Source organism: Octopus sinensis, linkage group LG4 (assembly GCF_006345805.1).
Source record: "Octopus sinensis linkage group LG4, ASM634580v1, whole genome shotgun sequence".
NCBI lineage: Eukaryota > Metazoa > Mollusca > Cephalopoda > Octopoda > Octopodidae > Octopus > Octopus sinensis.
In genome coordinates, this window is record NC_043000.1 from 58,460,184 (window position 1) to 58,477,199 (window position 17,016).

The following is a 17,016-nucleotide window of genomic DNA, read 5'->3' on the forward strand; positions in this document are numbered from 1 at the left end:
AGAAATATTAATAACAAGGTTATTGTCTCTGAAGTCAATTCCAACAGAATTAAGTTTATGTCTCGTAATTCAGGTACCGATGTCTTTTTTTATATAGGTAGTTCTTCTCAGTTATCTAAAAGAATTTCTAATCATTACTCTACATTTAGGGATAGTAATAAACATAACAGTACGTTAGTAAGTTAATTTGGTATCTAAAAGACCATAATAAACAATTTAATTTAGATTGGTTGATTCTCTCCATTTCATTCCCTTATGATAAAGGCAAGGAATTTTGTCATCTCTAATTGTGAACTATTTTTTATTCTTTTTTTCTAAAAATCCCCTTGTAAACATGGTTATAGAGCATGCTTATACATACCTTTAGTTCATAAAGTAAAAATATGGTATATACTGGTACCAAGTCATCTTTGATTACAAATGATAGTGAAGAGGAGAGTCGCCCCCCCACCCTGTTGTTGTATGAATAAATATGTAATCTTTTGTTTGTTTTCCTCTTTGTATCTCTCTTTCTCTAACACAAAGGTATTTCTCCCCCCCCCCCCCCTCTCTCTCTCTCTCTCTCTACTTTACCTCCATCCCTCAACTTCACACAAAATATAAAACCTACTTTTTCTTCTTTTCCATTTCATTTCTGTAAATATTTGTTGGGTTTTTTTCCCCTTGTTACTGTTCTCTCACACAATCAACATAAGGATATATAGGAGTGGGTGAGATCCAACTATCTTCAGTGTTATTTATAGCAGTGTTACTCAAAGTGGTGGTCCGCAGACTGTTGCCGGTCCATGAGCCATCAGCTACCGGTACATGGCAAGTTTCCAGAAAAGAAACATTATAAAATGCTTATGTAATATTGTATTATTTGTTTACAAAATATATATAAGATGAAAAAAAATTGTCAACTTTTATTATATTCATTTTATATATATTGTTTCTGGTATAAATTAATATTACTAAGAAATATTACCAGTCCCTGGCACATTGGAATTAAAAAAAACTGCTGGTACACTGCATCACATAGTTTGAGAAGCACTGATCTATAGGATGAACCAACTTTGTTTCCCCTCCCTGCACCTACCACCACCACCACCACCATCACCAGCCCTGCTATCTATCACTAATTAATCACTGATGTTAGTGGGGAGAATAAAAAGCATGGGAAGGTGAGATGTATTACATAAGGGTCGGGTGGGTAGGAGGTGGTTTCTGGATGGTGAAATAGGTTGGGATGAAATGTCTGAGATTCAAGGAAGCAGAGGGGAGTGTATGTGTGTGTGTGTTGGTGCTGGTTGGGGGGAACTTAAAGTTAAGGATGCTTCCCCTAACAGCTGCTACTTCTACTACTGCGGTTAAGGAAACTACAACAGCTGTTAGTAACCACTACAACTGCAACTAATATTCTATTACAACTACTAACACCATAACCACTACTACTACTACTACTTCTAGTAGTAGTAGTAGTACTACTACTACTACTACTACTACCTGTGAGTAATTTGAGGTGATACCAGCTCTCTTTAGGTATAAATACTAGGTCACATGACCACAATATTCAATCAACTATTATAGCACACTGCATTATCACTTGCACAACAATTCTTATTTCACCTCCCCCTCCTCCTACTCCCGTATTACTCTATCTCTCTCTGCCTCCCTCCTCCCCTCATCTCTGCCATTTACTGTCACCTATGTCACTATTACTACTGCTGCTGTTGCTGGTACTGCAGCTGTAACTACTACTACTATTACTGCTACAATTAATACTATAACTGTTAGTGCTGCTACTACATCTGTTGCTGCTGCTACCACTACTGCTGCTCAATCACTACTGCTACGGCTAGTCTTAGTGTCTGAGTAATAGACAGTGTAATATGTTGGAGGAGGGAAGCATAGTTGGTTGGGGACAGCGGGGAGAGGGTAAAGTTGGCATTAATTACAGTCAGTCCTGAAGGTGTTCCTGGTTCTTTGTGATCAGCTTGGCTAACATTGCAGCAGCAGCAGCAGTAGTAGTTGTTGTAACAGAAGCGACAGCAGCAGCAGTTGTAAAAACAGCAGCGGTAGTAGCAGAGATGTAGTTCTTCATGCAGGCAAGCCAGCAGGAATATGGTAGCAGTTCTTGGAAAAAGTCAAATGAAGATGAACACATCTTAGCAGCAGCAGCAGCAGTAGCAGCAGCAGCGATAACAACAACACTATTATTATCATTATTATTAGCAGTGATAACAACATAAGAAGCAGCAGCAGCAGTCATAACTCCAGTAACAATAACAACAGTAGAAATGTGTGAGTAAGTAAGGTTATTATCATTCATACACACACACACACACATATATATATATATATGTATGTATGTATGTATATATATTTCATATATATATAATATAAAAGCATGCACAAACCTTTTTTTTTTTACAATGGAGTTTTCAACTAGCTCTTGAAATTTTTGCTTCAATGCTTTAATTTGTGTAAAGCATTATATTCATATTTTTAGGAAAAAATTCAAATTGAAAGACTATTAGACACAGACGATTATTAGATTCTAGTAAATTCCTCTCCCTTTAGCATCATTTACTTTCTTCTTTTCTTCTCAGTTGTTTGGGTAAGTGATTCCTCTTAACTTGACTTCCAATCCATTTTCTCTCACTTCTGCTGTTTGCTGTATATTTTTTTTCCTGGTTTCTCTCTATGTATGTTTGTGTTCTGTGTGTGTGTGTGTGTTTATACATTTATACATACACATAGGCACATGAGAATATCTATTTATTGCTTTCCTTTCTGCTCTTTATATAATATTTTTTATTAAAATTAAAGGTCTCCAAGCTCTTAAACCATCTGTACAGAAGACATGTAAAGATGGTTCATTAAGTTGTTATGATTTGACTTCTTAGACAAACCTACTTTGTCTTTGACTGCTCCCTATGACCTGCAACAAATGGTAAAATATTGTTAGATAGGAGACTTGACTATACTACAACTAATTTATAATCCCGCTCTTCAGAGTTCAAATCCTGTTAAAGTAGTCGGCTTCTGTTGTCTCCATTCAGGAGGTGATGAGAGTGAGGGGTGGTGGAAAGAAGAAAAAAAATAAGTAACAGTAATATACTAGGGTTGATTTACTTGATTGTAACCCTCTCCTACCTACAATATTTGCATCTAATAAAACGAAAATGATAGCACTTGAACTGTCTATAAGATTTAACTGCCAAATTCTTGCCACATTTCTTTGTTTTCATTATTCTTTACTATTATTTTCTCGTTCATACTTAGATTTTTAATTACAATATTCCTTACTGTATGTGCTAAAGCTTTGTTTTGTATCTTTTTCATCTGTTATGAACAGGTGTTTCACTCCTCCCCTCTCTCTTTCTCTAAGTAAGTCTTTCTCTCTCGCTCTCTCTGTCTCTCACTGTCTCTCCTCTTCCTCTCCATCTTACATTGTTATACTTTATGTTTACAGCTGTATGCTCTGCTTTCTCTGTACAACTAACCCAGACAATTATGATTTCTGTAAACTTGATATTTTACACTTACATACATGTAGGTACATACATGCATGCTTATAAACAACCTTCATAGTAACAATTGCACACACACACACACACACACACACACACACACACGCACACACATGTATCTTCTCATCACTCCTATTTTGCAGTAAATCTCTACTTCTTGATTGTATTGGTTGCTTTCCGAATTGCTTTATCCACAGCTAAGATTCCTGGTTGTCATATTCTACTACTCTATCAATATAGATAGAATAAACTTACATCACTCATTTGATTTAAGTTGCTTCTTTTGAAAATGATTTCTTCATCACTACCTGATCATTCTTATGTAACTTTGCTGTAAATACTTCTAGGAATGTTTGTTTGTGATGTAGATAGATAGATAGATAGATAGATATACAGATAGACATATAGATAGACATATAGATAGACATATAGATAGACATATAGATAGATAGATAGATAGATAGATAGATAGATAGATTACTTGTTAGTTCTGATGTATCCTTCTCAGAATTCAGCTATTGTGGATAATGCATATATATATATATATATATATATAATATATATATATATATATATATAATACATAATACATAATAGTATAATATAATACAATACATAGTAATGCATCAAATAAATTTTTGTAACAGTTTTTCTAAAAAATTTTTTAGCTTCTATGTATCATTATTCTTCAGTTTATTTTTTTTTCTATCTCTCCTCTGGCTGGTATTAGGCTTGTTTTCTTTCTTTCTTTTTTTCTTTAAAGTAAAATTTTTAGTTTGTAACATCGAAAGTGATGTGATTGACTACATGGTGATAATACTTACCATTAACTTCTTTGTTTATCATCATTATTATTTGTAAATACTTCTAAAGAATGATTCAACTTATTAGATATATTGCTTTTTATGTTAAAAGCATCTCCATTAATGGCATTATGCTGTCCTATATTCTATAATATTGATTCTATAAGACCTTCTATTATAAATAACTAAGTAACATTCTTCAGTGTGCTGAATGCATATTATATTATAGCTTTTGAATCTAATGTTTTTTGGACATTTTTTTTTCTTGAGAACAAAAATCCTTAGATATAAAATGAATTCTTTTAGGTTTTATTTCATTTTTCTAAGGATTACTCTAAGTATTCTTTTATTCTAAAAGTATATATAAACTCATTTCAAGAATTAAGCTGTGGCTATGCTGGAGCATCGTTTTAGTGGATTTGTTTTGTTGATTGTATCAACTTGAATACTTTGTTAGGTATTTATGTTTATCATCCTCATAAGGTGCTGCAGTAAAGTTGATGTGAGCACAAAAGGATGTTACAGGAATGTAATCAAATAACACAGGGTATTTTTAACATATTGTGTGTGTGTATGTATGTATGTCTATCTATCTATCTATCTATCTATCTATATATATATATATATATATATATTATATATATATATATATACACAAACACTCACACACATATGTATAAATACATACATATATGTATAATATTTATATATACATTCTTACATTTATATTTATATATAAGTATACATACACATTATGCATATATGTATATATATATATATATATATATATATATATATATATATATATATATATATACAGACATACAGCCATGACTGTACTTATATATTACACTATAAATAAAAGTACCTTTTGCTGACTGTTTCTTGTGACCATTATTATTAATTGACATGGTAGTTAGAGATTTGGCTAAATTGCCCTATTTTATTTAGTTATAGTCTTTTATATTGCAAGTTATCAAAAAGGCTGCTGAAGTTGACTTTGCTTTTTATCCTTTAAGGGTTGTATAATAATAAGTACTTGACAGAAACTATCTAGTACTGATACAACACTGACCTTCCGGACCCTGATGGTCCAGAACCTCTTATAACCCACACTAATTCATGAGCAGGAACTTCAAATTCTTGGAGCTACCAGACTAGTGTACTGGGTGATCCTGTTTCACAGTACCATGTACAGGTACTTGTGTTTAATTTAATTATCTAAGTAAATTTAATATTTGTTTAATTTAGAGGTGACCACCCCAGGTTTGGAACTAATTGTTCCAGAAAATTGATGTTGTATATATGATTATAATTCAACTATGCCAGTGTCCAAAATTTGAAGCCTTGGACCTAAATTTGAAACTAAATTATAAACCATTATTGTCAAAGTAAAGCAGTAGAATCTGAAATCATTATGCCAAATATTGCTTGGGGACCACACAAACCTCACAATTTAGCTGTTTTCTTCTCATACATAGATCTATGAATTCATTAATTTTTCAAACTTTATTTCTTGAGAATAAATGTTTTTACAATATTTACATCTGCACCATGTTCTGATTGATTCGGTTTCCAATCTTCTTTAGGCTTCTTCAACTTATTAATGATGTTAGATTAATAATCTGAAAATTTATAATTGTACTAACAAAATCAGATTCTTTTAGACATATTTGGTTTTGGCTTTGCAGAATATTGTGATCACTGATTGGATCCATTTTACTTCAATTATATCATTTATATTAGAAAAACAGAAAAACAACTGTACACTAGAATTTTAAAAAAAACAAAGCTTTAAAAATCTAAGCAAATTAGAATTAGAAATTTCAGTTCAAATTTTATCCCTGCTACTTTTCTTTTCTTCTAATTTAAAATTTCAGAATGATATAAAGTTGATGCTCTCATAAACTGAAACAAATCCTGTGGTGAATAAAATTAAAATATGTTTTTAAAATGAAACTGAAATTAAAACTTAAATCAATTTTTATTGAAGTTTTAATTTCAAAGGAAATATTCCCTCTTGGCTTTAGTTTCAATATTGAGTTTATGTTCTGATAGCAATTTTTTTTTTTTCTGCATTTAATTCTGGTTAAGAAAACTTAATTTTATTAGTTTGAAATTTCTAATCATATAGAAACCAAAGAAAAATATCTAAAGATAAAGTTCTTTTGTTCTGCTTCCATGTCAAGATGTTTGACATGAAATTGTATATCAAAACTAGATCATGCATCTTGATAGTGACTTTAGCCATTTATAAATACATCTTCTAGTGACTGCATCTGAGTTGTATTTTGCCACAAAACCCCAAGAAGCTTAGTCCCCCCCCCCACTATTAACTTTGGTAGGTCCTTAGATTCATCTTATGTTTCTCTGCCAACAACATCAATGTAGTTTAGTGGTCTTCATCTTCTCTCAGGGTGTGGAAGTTTCCAAAGTATGGCATCAAATTATGGCTTCTTTTTTGTTAAGTATTTAAGCAATGGTCAGCAAATCCTATCTTGCATTGAACAAAAATAGTAGGAATTGGTAGAATGTACCCATAAATCTCATTTTTGGTTTAATTTGATTTTGATGCTCCTTCATCAGAGTTCAGGTTTCAACTCCATAGAGAAGAATGTTCTCTACACATGCCCTGAAGAAGACCAGGTCTTATTGACTTTGTGCTGTTTGATTCCTAGATATTCAGAAGTTTGTTGCAATACCCCAGGCTTATCCCTTACTTTCTTACAGTACTTTCAGCAACATAGGATTCAACCCTTTTGTTACCATATCTCTGAATTACACTGATTTTGTTTCAATTAATTTTGAAAATAATGAAGAATTTTGTAAAAATAACTGTCATTGTTAAGCTAATATTCAGAACATAAATTAGCAAGAAATTTTTTTTATGAAAGTGTTAATTTAGATCACATTAACCCTTTAGCATTCATATTCTGTCAAATGTAATACATATTTATTCACATTCTTTTGAGTTCATCATGCATTATCTCATTGCTTTAAGATTTCAATGATGTGACTTTACTTTAAAACTGACATTGTCAGATAGGTGTGAGAGGCTGGATCTGACCAGTTTGAACATAAAGAAGGTAGAATATTTGGGTCGGATATGGCCAGTTTAAATGCTAAAGGGTTAAAACAAGGAGTTTGTACCATAGAACTAGGCAGATTGGTTTCAAAATGATCAAGGTATTTGAAACTTTTGACTCTCTTGAGTTGGGTGCCATCATTCAAACAAATTGGCAGCTGACTTCCATTTTCATTGATGGCCATGTATCCTGTCATCTTTGTATTGAGAAACAGGTCAACTTTAGTTGCAGTATCCTCAAGGAATAATCACAAGTCTTGTGCATCACATGGTTGATGAGCCATGAGGGGAAAATCATCAACATAATCACTATCAGAGATACAAGCTCTGCTGTTGTTTTGATTGCTTCAGCTTGATGATGAGATCTTTGGATTGGATCAAAACATTGACTAAGGATGTGGTCCACTTACAATCATAAAATGAAAAGGAACTAGAGAGTCTCCCTAGGGGATTCCTCTTGGATCATTTATGCTTTACACAGACCTTGATGAGTTTTTATACATGGTGGTGATGGCTTTGTCCATATCATCTGAGATACCTATGTTAAAAACAGTATATACTCTCCTGTTGACACTGTCAAATGCCTTGAAGAAATCTACAAATACAATTGATATTTTTTGTACTTGGAGATTCCGATCTCCTCTATGATTCTTCTAAGGGTAAGGATCTGCAGTAATGTTGATCTATTCTCATAGGAACCATTTTAATTCCATTTTAGGATTGGATCATCTGAGAAGAAATTCTATTAATATGCATGCATCATTTATATTCAGTTGTTATAATTTTTTTAAAATGTATAGTATTTTGAGTAACAAAACATCACCATGTATCCTGACATGGGTTAAGCTAACCTATAGCATCTACATTGCTATACATGAACTTAAGGCTATGAATATAAGATGGAAATCTTTGATAATCTTTTTCTTCTTTGGTTTCAGCCACATAGCGTTGGCCATGCTGGGACATCATGTTAAAATTAATACTAACCTATACTAATATGCATTATTCTATATATAGTATACTTCATCAGTTGTTGACTAGAAATACAACATTGCAACTTACCAACTGGTTTATTCCATCCAGCGATGATACAGGAAATATGAGTTGGTTTAAATGTACTGGCTTCAGTTTAATGTGAATTGAAATATGATGTTGAATTTCTAATTTCACAGATATTAATTTAACTATTTTTTTCTTTGTTCTGAAATTAAATTATCAAATTTAACCCTTTAGCATTTAAACTGGCCATATCTGGCCCAAATATTCTACCTGCTTTATCTTCAAACTGCCCAGATTCAGCCTCTCACACATATCCTGCAATGTCATTCTACAAATAAACAGTCATAACTTCGAAATCTTAAAGCTACAAGACAACACAGTTCTAACTTTAAAGAATGTGAATAAATAAGCATTACATTTGACAAAGTAATCTGAATGCTAAAGAGTTAAGGGATTCTAATGAGTGGGTTCTGGTAAAAGTAATTTTGTTTCTAAAAATAAGATGTTAGTAAATATGGTTTTGCATTTTCCTTTGGGATAAACTTTTCCACATTTTATAAGATAATTTTTATTTCATTGAATATAATATTTCACCTTACATTCACTTAAGTTGTACATTCAATGTTTAAATCTGGAAAAAGATTGGTTTTCTGATTATTTCATTTTTCTAAAATAGCTATTTGTTAAGTTGCTTTAAGTGTTCAATCTTTTAGTTTTAACTTTGATGTGTTTTAGATTTTTATTTTATAACTGGTAACTAAAAATATTCCTGATTTTCTTTCTCAGTATTTAAAGAATTTTTTCATATCCTTTTAAGTTGGTAAATTTTTGATGAGAACAACCTCTTGTAATTTTGTAAGTTTTGTGTTTTGCCTAATTATTTGTAACTTCTTTAACCCTTTCGTTACTGTATTTATTTTGAGATGCTCTGTGTTTCTTTCAATCAATTTTAAATATAACAAAGAATTTAGTGAAATAACTTAGTTATCATTAAGCTAGTGTTTGGAACATAAACTGTGACTAAGTTTGGTGGAAAATTTTAATTCAAAATGTATGAAAACAAGATATTTGTACTACAGAGCCAGAGCCGGTTTCAGCCGGGTTAGTAACGAAAGGGTTAATAAATAATATAAGTAAACCACAATGGCAGAACTATAGCTTTTAAACCCAAACTTGTTTAGGGTGCCTGCTGATTCACTTTAACCTTTATTTTATGTGCTTTAAATTAATATAAGGTGCAAGCATGGCTGTGTGGTAAAGAGCTTGCTTCCCAACCACATGGTTCCAGCTCCAGTCCCACTGCATGGCACCTTGGGCAAGTGTCTTCTACTGTAGCCTCATACTGACCAAAGCCTTGTAAGTGGATTTGGTAGATGGAAACAGAAAGAAACCCCTTGTGTGTGTATACACACAGACATTTATATAAAATACAAAATTGGACAAGAACGTAAAACATCCAGACAGTTAGTTCATACAAAAAGGGACAACAAAACATCCAGATAGACGATACAAAGAAAACAAGGACGGGTCATTCAGAGTTTTCTCTCCTCAGTCGAGTTCCAGATTATCTTTGCAGTGTGTGTACCTGTTTTGTCCCTGCTGTCATCTCTTGACAATTGATGTTGGTGTGTTTATGTCCCTGTAACTTACCAGTTTGGTAAAAAAAAAAAGCAATAGAATAAGAACCAGGCTTACAAAGAATAAGTCCTAGGGTTGATTTCTTTGACTAAAAGACAATGCGCCAGCATGACCATAGTCAAATGACTTCAATAAATAAAAGAATAAGAGATACATGATTAATCTAATTAAAACAGAAGAGTTGAAGGTTTGTGTACAAGACAATCAACTGTGGTTAATAGTTTTATAAACAATATACCATATAATGAATATTTATAAATGTATAGACAGCTTTTCAATAGTTAAATGGCTCTAGCATGGTAAAATTGAAGTAGTACACTCTTCAAACAAAATTCTCTCTCATGAGTAAAATCTGTAAGGATAGGACATAATTAGATTTATTCTAATGTATCATTGCTGGTTGATTGTGTAGGATAGAGAGGAATTGTGATTAATTTTACTGACTAACAAAGCATTTGTATGACCAGTTAATACATACGCAATGGCTCACCAAAGAAGCATCAATAAAAACACATGTACATAGACACACTTCCAAACTAAACCTGGTTATTTCTATGTGTCTGAGTACGCATTCACACATCATATGTACATACATGCATTCATATATATTTACATTTACTCACCCACGCATGTGTATTTGTGTATATGTGCAAGTGTGCATACATGTGTATGTATGTATGTATGTATGCATGTATATACTGATGTATATCTATGAAAGCAGTTCTTTGTTGTATATTCTTTTCCTATTTGATTTTGTATAACACACACTATTTGGTTAGTTATACATACACATGCATATACACCCAGTTACACACATGCACACATTAATTCTTGTTTTACAGAGACATATTATGGAAGTGACAATAAATGACGGAACATTTAAGTCACCATTTTATTGAAAAGCATTAGTAACATTGATTACTTGTCATTCATTATTAGTCAGAATCAGAAATTGCTTAGGGACAGGGTTTCTGTAGCAGAGGGAGCAGCAGGTCTTTGTTAGTTACCTGTTATTGATTTATTCCCCCCCCTTCACATTTTACCTAATCATACGTATTTTACTTTGTCCTGTTGTGGTGGGAGTGGGAGAGGTGATGATTGTGGTGGTGATGATGGTGGTGATAGTGAAGTTGATGGTAGTGTTGTTGTTGTTGAAGCTGCTGTTTAGCCTAGGGTCAACTCTGATCTTCTAGACCTATGATCAAAGGCATTCTAATCATGCCTATCCATATCTTTGTATATCTAGGACTAATTTATCCAAAGTGTCCTTTCTTTGTCTTTTAAGCAGGTCAAACAGTGTTGACAGGGTGATGGTGGTGGTAGTCAGGAGTGTTTTCATGGTGTTGGAATAATTGTTGTTGTTATTGTCAATGGTGGTAGTATTGGTAGTGGTGTTTATCATGATTATTGTAGGATTGGTCCTGTGAGAAAAGTGATAGTGTTAATTTTGGTGGTGGCCATGGTGGGGAAATTAGCTCTTGGTTATGGTGATGTTGTGAAGAGGATGGTAATAATGATAGTGGTGTTTGTGATGATGCAGGTAATTGTGATATTAGTAGGGAATTAAAGTGCTGTCCATCATGAAAGAATAAAGGGGAAAAAACAGCTTATTTTCTCTTTGTAGAAGAAAAGAATTGCATTTCAGCAGTTTCACTTGATGTTCTTATTTGGATTAGATTTGTGGTGAACAACAGGACCATCAATTAAACAAACTCTTTACAATATTCAAAATTTGATATTCTCGTTATGAGTTGAAATCCGACAGAGGTTCTTTTTATTTTTTCTCACTATCTCTTTAAATGTTGATAAAATGATCAAAATCCAGAAATTTTCTTTTGTTGTAAACTTGTTATATATATATCACCGTGATCACTGTGACCGACCAGGCTATCAGATGTTGCTACACATCGCTGGTCACAATGCACTTGGCATTGTTTTAGCCTTCAAAATGCCAATATATATATATGATCACCATCCATTTTCCAAGCTAGCATTGGTTGGACAGTTTGACCAGAACTGGCAAGGAGGGGAGTTGCACAAGGTTACAGTCTAATTTAGCTTGTTTTCTATGATTTGATGCCCTCCCCAATGCCAACCATTTTACAGAGTGTGCTGGGTGCTTTTTACATGGCACCAGCACAGGTACTTTTACATGGTGCTAGGACAGCTACCTATTACATGGCGCTGGGTTTTTTTACATGACACCGACTCAAGGCTCATGCAGGCCAATCCTCTTCAGCAGGTGGAGGATGGGTCTTCTTGAGTACACACACACACACACACACATTAGCTTCTCTTCTAAATGGAAGTAGTGATGAAGCTTCTCTACAACAAGAACCTGGCCTGTCTCCTCACTCATAATTCAACCCCTCACCTCCTATCATAAAGTCAACTCCCATACTTTTGGGGTTTGTAATTTTGCAATCTGCATGGTGATCTCACTAGAGCTGGTAGCATATAAAGAGCCCCAGTGCATGCTGTAAAGTGGTTGGCATTAGGTAGGGCATCCAGCCATAAAAACCATGATAAAGTAGTCACTGGAGCTTGAATTTCCATGCAAATCCATGCAAGCTTGAAAAAAGTGATATGAAATGAATGAATGAACAAATGAGTGATGTGTGAATAGCATATCTATGACCAATGTCACTGGAACTGTGACCATTCTATCTTTTTAGAATGTGCCTAGAACTACAGTATCATCACCATCTTTACAATGTGGACTGGGCACTTTTAAGTGGCACCTGCTCTGACAGGGTCACCAAGTACTTGCAAGACAAAAAAAAAACTTCATAGGCACAGGAGTGGCTGTGTGGTAAGTAGCTTGCTTACCAGCCACATGGTTCCAGGTTCAGTCCCACTGCATGGCAACTTGAGCAAGTGTCTTCTACTATAGCCTTGGGCCAACCAAAGCCTTGTGAGTGGATTTGGTAGACCGAAACTAGAAGAAGCCCGTTGTATATATGTATATGTATTTATATGTGTGTGTGTGTGTGTCTGTGTGTCTGTGTTTCATCTCCCAACGTTGCCTGAGAACCAATGCTGGTGTGCTTACGTCCCCATAACTTAGCAGTTCGGCAAAAGAGACCGATAGAATAAGTACTAGGTTACATAGAATAAGTCTTGGGGTCGATTTGCTCGACTAAAGGTGGTGCTCCAGCATGGCCACAGTTAAATGACTGAAACAAGTAAAAGAGTAAAAAGAGTAGGAGTCAGAACATTGAAGGAGGTGATCTTGTATTGGATGATGGAAAGTTATAGTGATACAGAGAGACAAAAATAGGTGTCCTGTTGTAGAAGAAATACAAGTTTGGCCGGAGAAAGAAAGAGATTAGGAATGAAGACAGAAACAGGTGCGCTACCACAAAGGAAATACATGGCTACCCATCATCATCATCATCATCATTTAACATCCACTTTTTCATGGATCAGATGGAATTGATTGAGGCAAATTTTTTCTACAGCTAGATGCTTTTTCTGTTGTCAATCACTTGTTTTCAAACAAGGTAATGTTTCCCCACAGCCAGACATGGAATGCTAGAAACAAATGTTGCTTGCATAATGGTGATGCTAATTTGGTCATCACATGATATCAAACACACATATACATGCATGCATGTCCAGCAAATCCACTTTCAGATCTTTAGTTGACTCAGGACTATAGTATAATATACTTGCCCAAGATGCCACACAGTGGGACTGAACTCGGTTGTGAAGCAAGTTTCTTAACCACAAAACTACAATGTACAATAGTAAATGTATGTATGAGTATGTGTGTTTATTTTTGTAAAATTAGATTTCTGTTGTTGCTGGAGGTTTCATTTGTTGAGCTAGAAGTAAGAATTTGGTTGTGATTTTTTGCATTTTAGATAATGTTTGTGTTTATTTCAAAAATTTCCTAATAATCCAAAATAATTGTCCTTAGATATTTGAAATGGAATTGTATGGCTTCTTTCTCTTTATAAGTTCATACTAAATGGCTAACCTTCTTGAGAGGCAGAGTTCATTGTTATTCTTATAATCACCATACCCATACACTCTGATAATCCACAAGGATGGAAGAAAATAATACATTATCTAACATCAATCTAAATCTGGAGTTAAATAATCATTCCAAATGTTTTTTGATGTAATGCTATTACAGATGAATTATGGAACATTAATATTTTGTAAGAAAGATCTCTTGTATTTTCCTAGTGTAATACATTGTTAGTTGATTCTATTTTTTTTCACAATATTATATATATCATCATCATCATTTGACATCTACTCTTCCATGCATGCTAGGGTCTAACAGAATTTGTAGCAAGAGATTTTTATGGCTGGATACCCTTTCTGTCATCAACCCTCATTTGTTTTCCAAACAAGATATGTTTTCCATGGCAGATTGGAAATAAATGACATGTATGATGAGGATGATGCTCATTTACAATTATTGTGTGATGTCTAGACAGTTGTCAGTAAAATTTAGTTGTTGAAAACTGCAGAAATTCATGTTGAATCAAAAGATTTTTTCTATTTCAAACTTTAATAGTTCAAATAAATTACATACAAAAAGCATTTATTCATCAAAAATATATCCTATCATATTTTATTGTCTGTTGCCATCATTGTACCAAAAGCTCAAGTCCATGCTTATACCATACCATTTGGCTGGTTTAGGAGCAAAAATTTCTCTGCAACCGTTTTCAACCTTACCCATATTGTTGAATTTCTGTCTGTACAGGAAGTGAGCCATGGCTCAGAAAAGATGTAATCTGATAGTGCAAAACCCTGTAGCCAGGGTGAGGCAGCATTTGCAGCCCTCAAGTTCCTTAAGTCTGCATTTGATCACATTGACAGTGTGTGCTGGAACATTGTCGTGCTATAGGAGTGCACATCTTTGACTGAACAATGCCATGTAGTGGGCTTTCAAAGCCTCATATACTCACTGCATAAAGGTTTGATTTCATAGCATGACCATCTGCGACAATATATCTACTTGACTGTCATCACTATCTTCATTTTAACGTCCACTTTTCCATACTTGCATGGGTCAAAAAAGTTTATGGAAGCAAATCGTTTTTATGGTCAGGCATCTTATTTGTTGCCAACTCTCACCTGTTTCCTAACAAGATAATATTTCCCATGACCAGACATGTTCTTGCAGAATATTGGAAATGAAAAACATTTCTTGTATGACTGTGACAATCATTTTACCACTATCACGTGATACTAAGACAATGAGACACAAACATGCATGCATTCGCACACATATGTACACACACACAAACACACATACACGTAACGTACACACACACACATGCAAACATATAATGGGCTTCTTTCAGTTTTCATCTACCAAATCCACTCACAAGGCTATAGTTGCCTAAAGCATCATGCAGTGGGACTGATCCCAAAACTATGTGGTTAGGAAGCAAACTTCTTACTGCACAGTCACACCTGTACCTATTTAGCTTTTCTTTACAGCTTTTAAGTTTCCCAAGTTGACACCCATCTATATAATAACTAGAATCAACTGAATGAATTTATATGTTTGATAGTAACAGTTGTAAATATTCTCTATCAGAGCTATAATGGATTTATTGTATGTTTTCTAGGACTGCATGTTATTTTGCGATGCCTGTGATAAAGGATATCACATGAAATGCCATCTTCCACGTGTGAATGAGAAACCAAAAGGTAAGCATTATAATCTGTTTTGTTTGAAGGTTTACATAGAAGGCAGTATGAGAATATATGATCATGATCTGAAACCTAGAATAATGGAACAATTACTAATGTAAAAGGATTGATTCCTCATAGTTACTTTGAAACAAAACAAAAGCTTTAGAAAATATATGCAACAGAAGACCAACAAAGGGCTAAGAATTTGGTCCATGCAAGTAAATGTGCAAACACAGGCTTAGACATTGACATATGTATGTTCTTAAGTACTTCTATATGTTTATACATACAAATTTGATCATATGATCACATCATCCAAACAACACTCCACTCAGACATAATCAGATTCTATCCATGATGTAACTCCAGTAGATATGGGCACATTGAAAGGTAGGTCTCATGAGATTGTAGAGATGCTTGAAAGGAGATGTGTCAATATATGCTGCATACAAGGGGTAAGATGGAGGGGAGCTTCAGCCAGGGTCCTCTCAGGCAAGGGCACATAGGTATAAAATCTTCTGGCAAGGTAACACGGATGGATTAGGTGGGGTAGGCATACTTCTTGCAGAAAATGGGTGGATAAGGTCGTAGAGGTCGTCAGGGTATGCGATAGAGTACATAAGCTCAGGCTAGTCCTGCAAAACAGTATAGCAACAATTATCTCCACCTAAGCCCCACAAGCAGGACTACAAATTGATCAGAAGGACTATTTTTATGATACCCTTCTGCAGGTTACCACGAAAACAAATGGCAATGACCTCATCTTTGCAGCTGGAGATTTTAATGGGCATGTTGGACAGCAGTCTGGTATCTTCACTGGTGTACACGGGAGCCATGGTATTGGTTCCTGAAATGAAGAGGGAACTAATCTACTGGAGTTTTGTGATGCATGTAGCCTTTTAATCTGCAACACTAACTTCAGGAAGCCAGACAGCAGGACGCAAGGTTGCTCTTAAATACAAAGACCCTCCCGGGTGAAGAATGTACCCCCAGCATAGACTAGTCATTAGTGACTTTAGACTTGAGACCAGAAGGATGCCAAGAAGCAGACCAATCAAGAAAAGAAGGATTTGGAAGCTAAAGAACCCTTCACCTTTAGGGACATCCTCATAAAGAAATTTGATGAGAGGGAGGAAAAGCTACAGAGCTCAGACATAGAGGGTAGCTGGAAATTCCTATGGAACAGCTTAGTGAGTGCCACAGACCAAGTCTGCGGATGGTGCAGAGTCCCTTCCAGATCTTGGGTAACGTGGTGATGGGACAATATGGTTGACAAAGCCATTAGAGCAAAGAAACAGGCCTGGAAAACCAG

At 34.4% G+C, this 17,016-nt stretch overlaps 1 protein-coding gene across 1 annotated transcript in view; it reads left to right on the top strand.

Moving 5' to 3' along the window:
- The window catches only part of LOC115211020 (uncharacterized protein DDB_G0287625), a 67,705-nt gene that overhangs the window by 40,610 nt on the left and 10,079 nt on the right, over nt 1–17,016 (top strand). Inside the window, exon 4 of the mRNA XM_029779867.2 lies at nt 15,638–15,719. Coding sequence (XP_029635727.1) covers nt 15,638–15,719 — 82 coding nt within the window. The remainder of the gene's footprint in view (nt 1–15,637; nt 15,720–17,016) is intronic.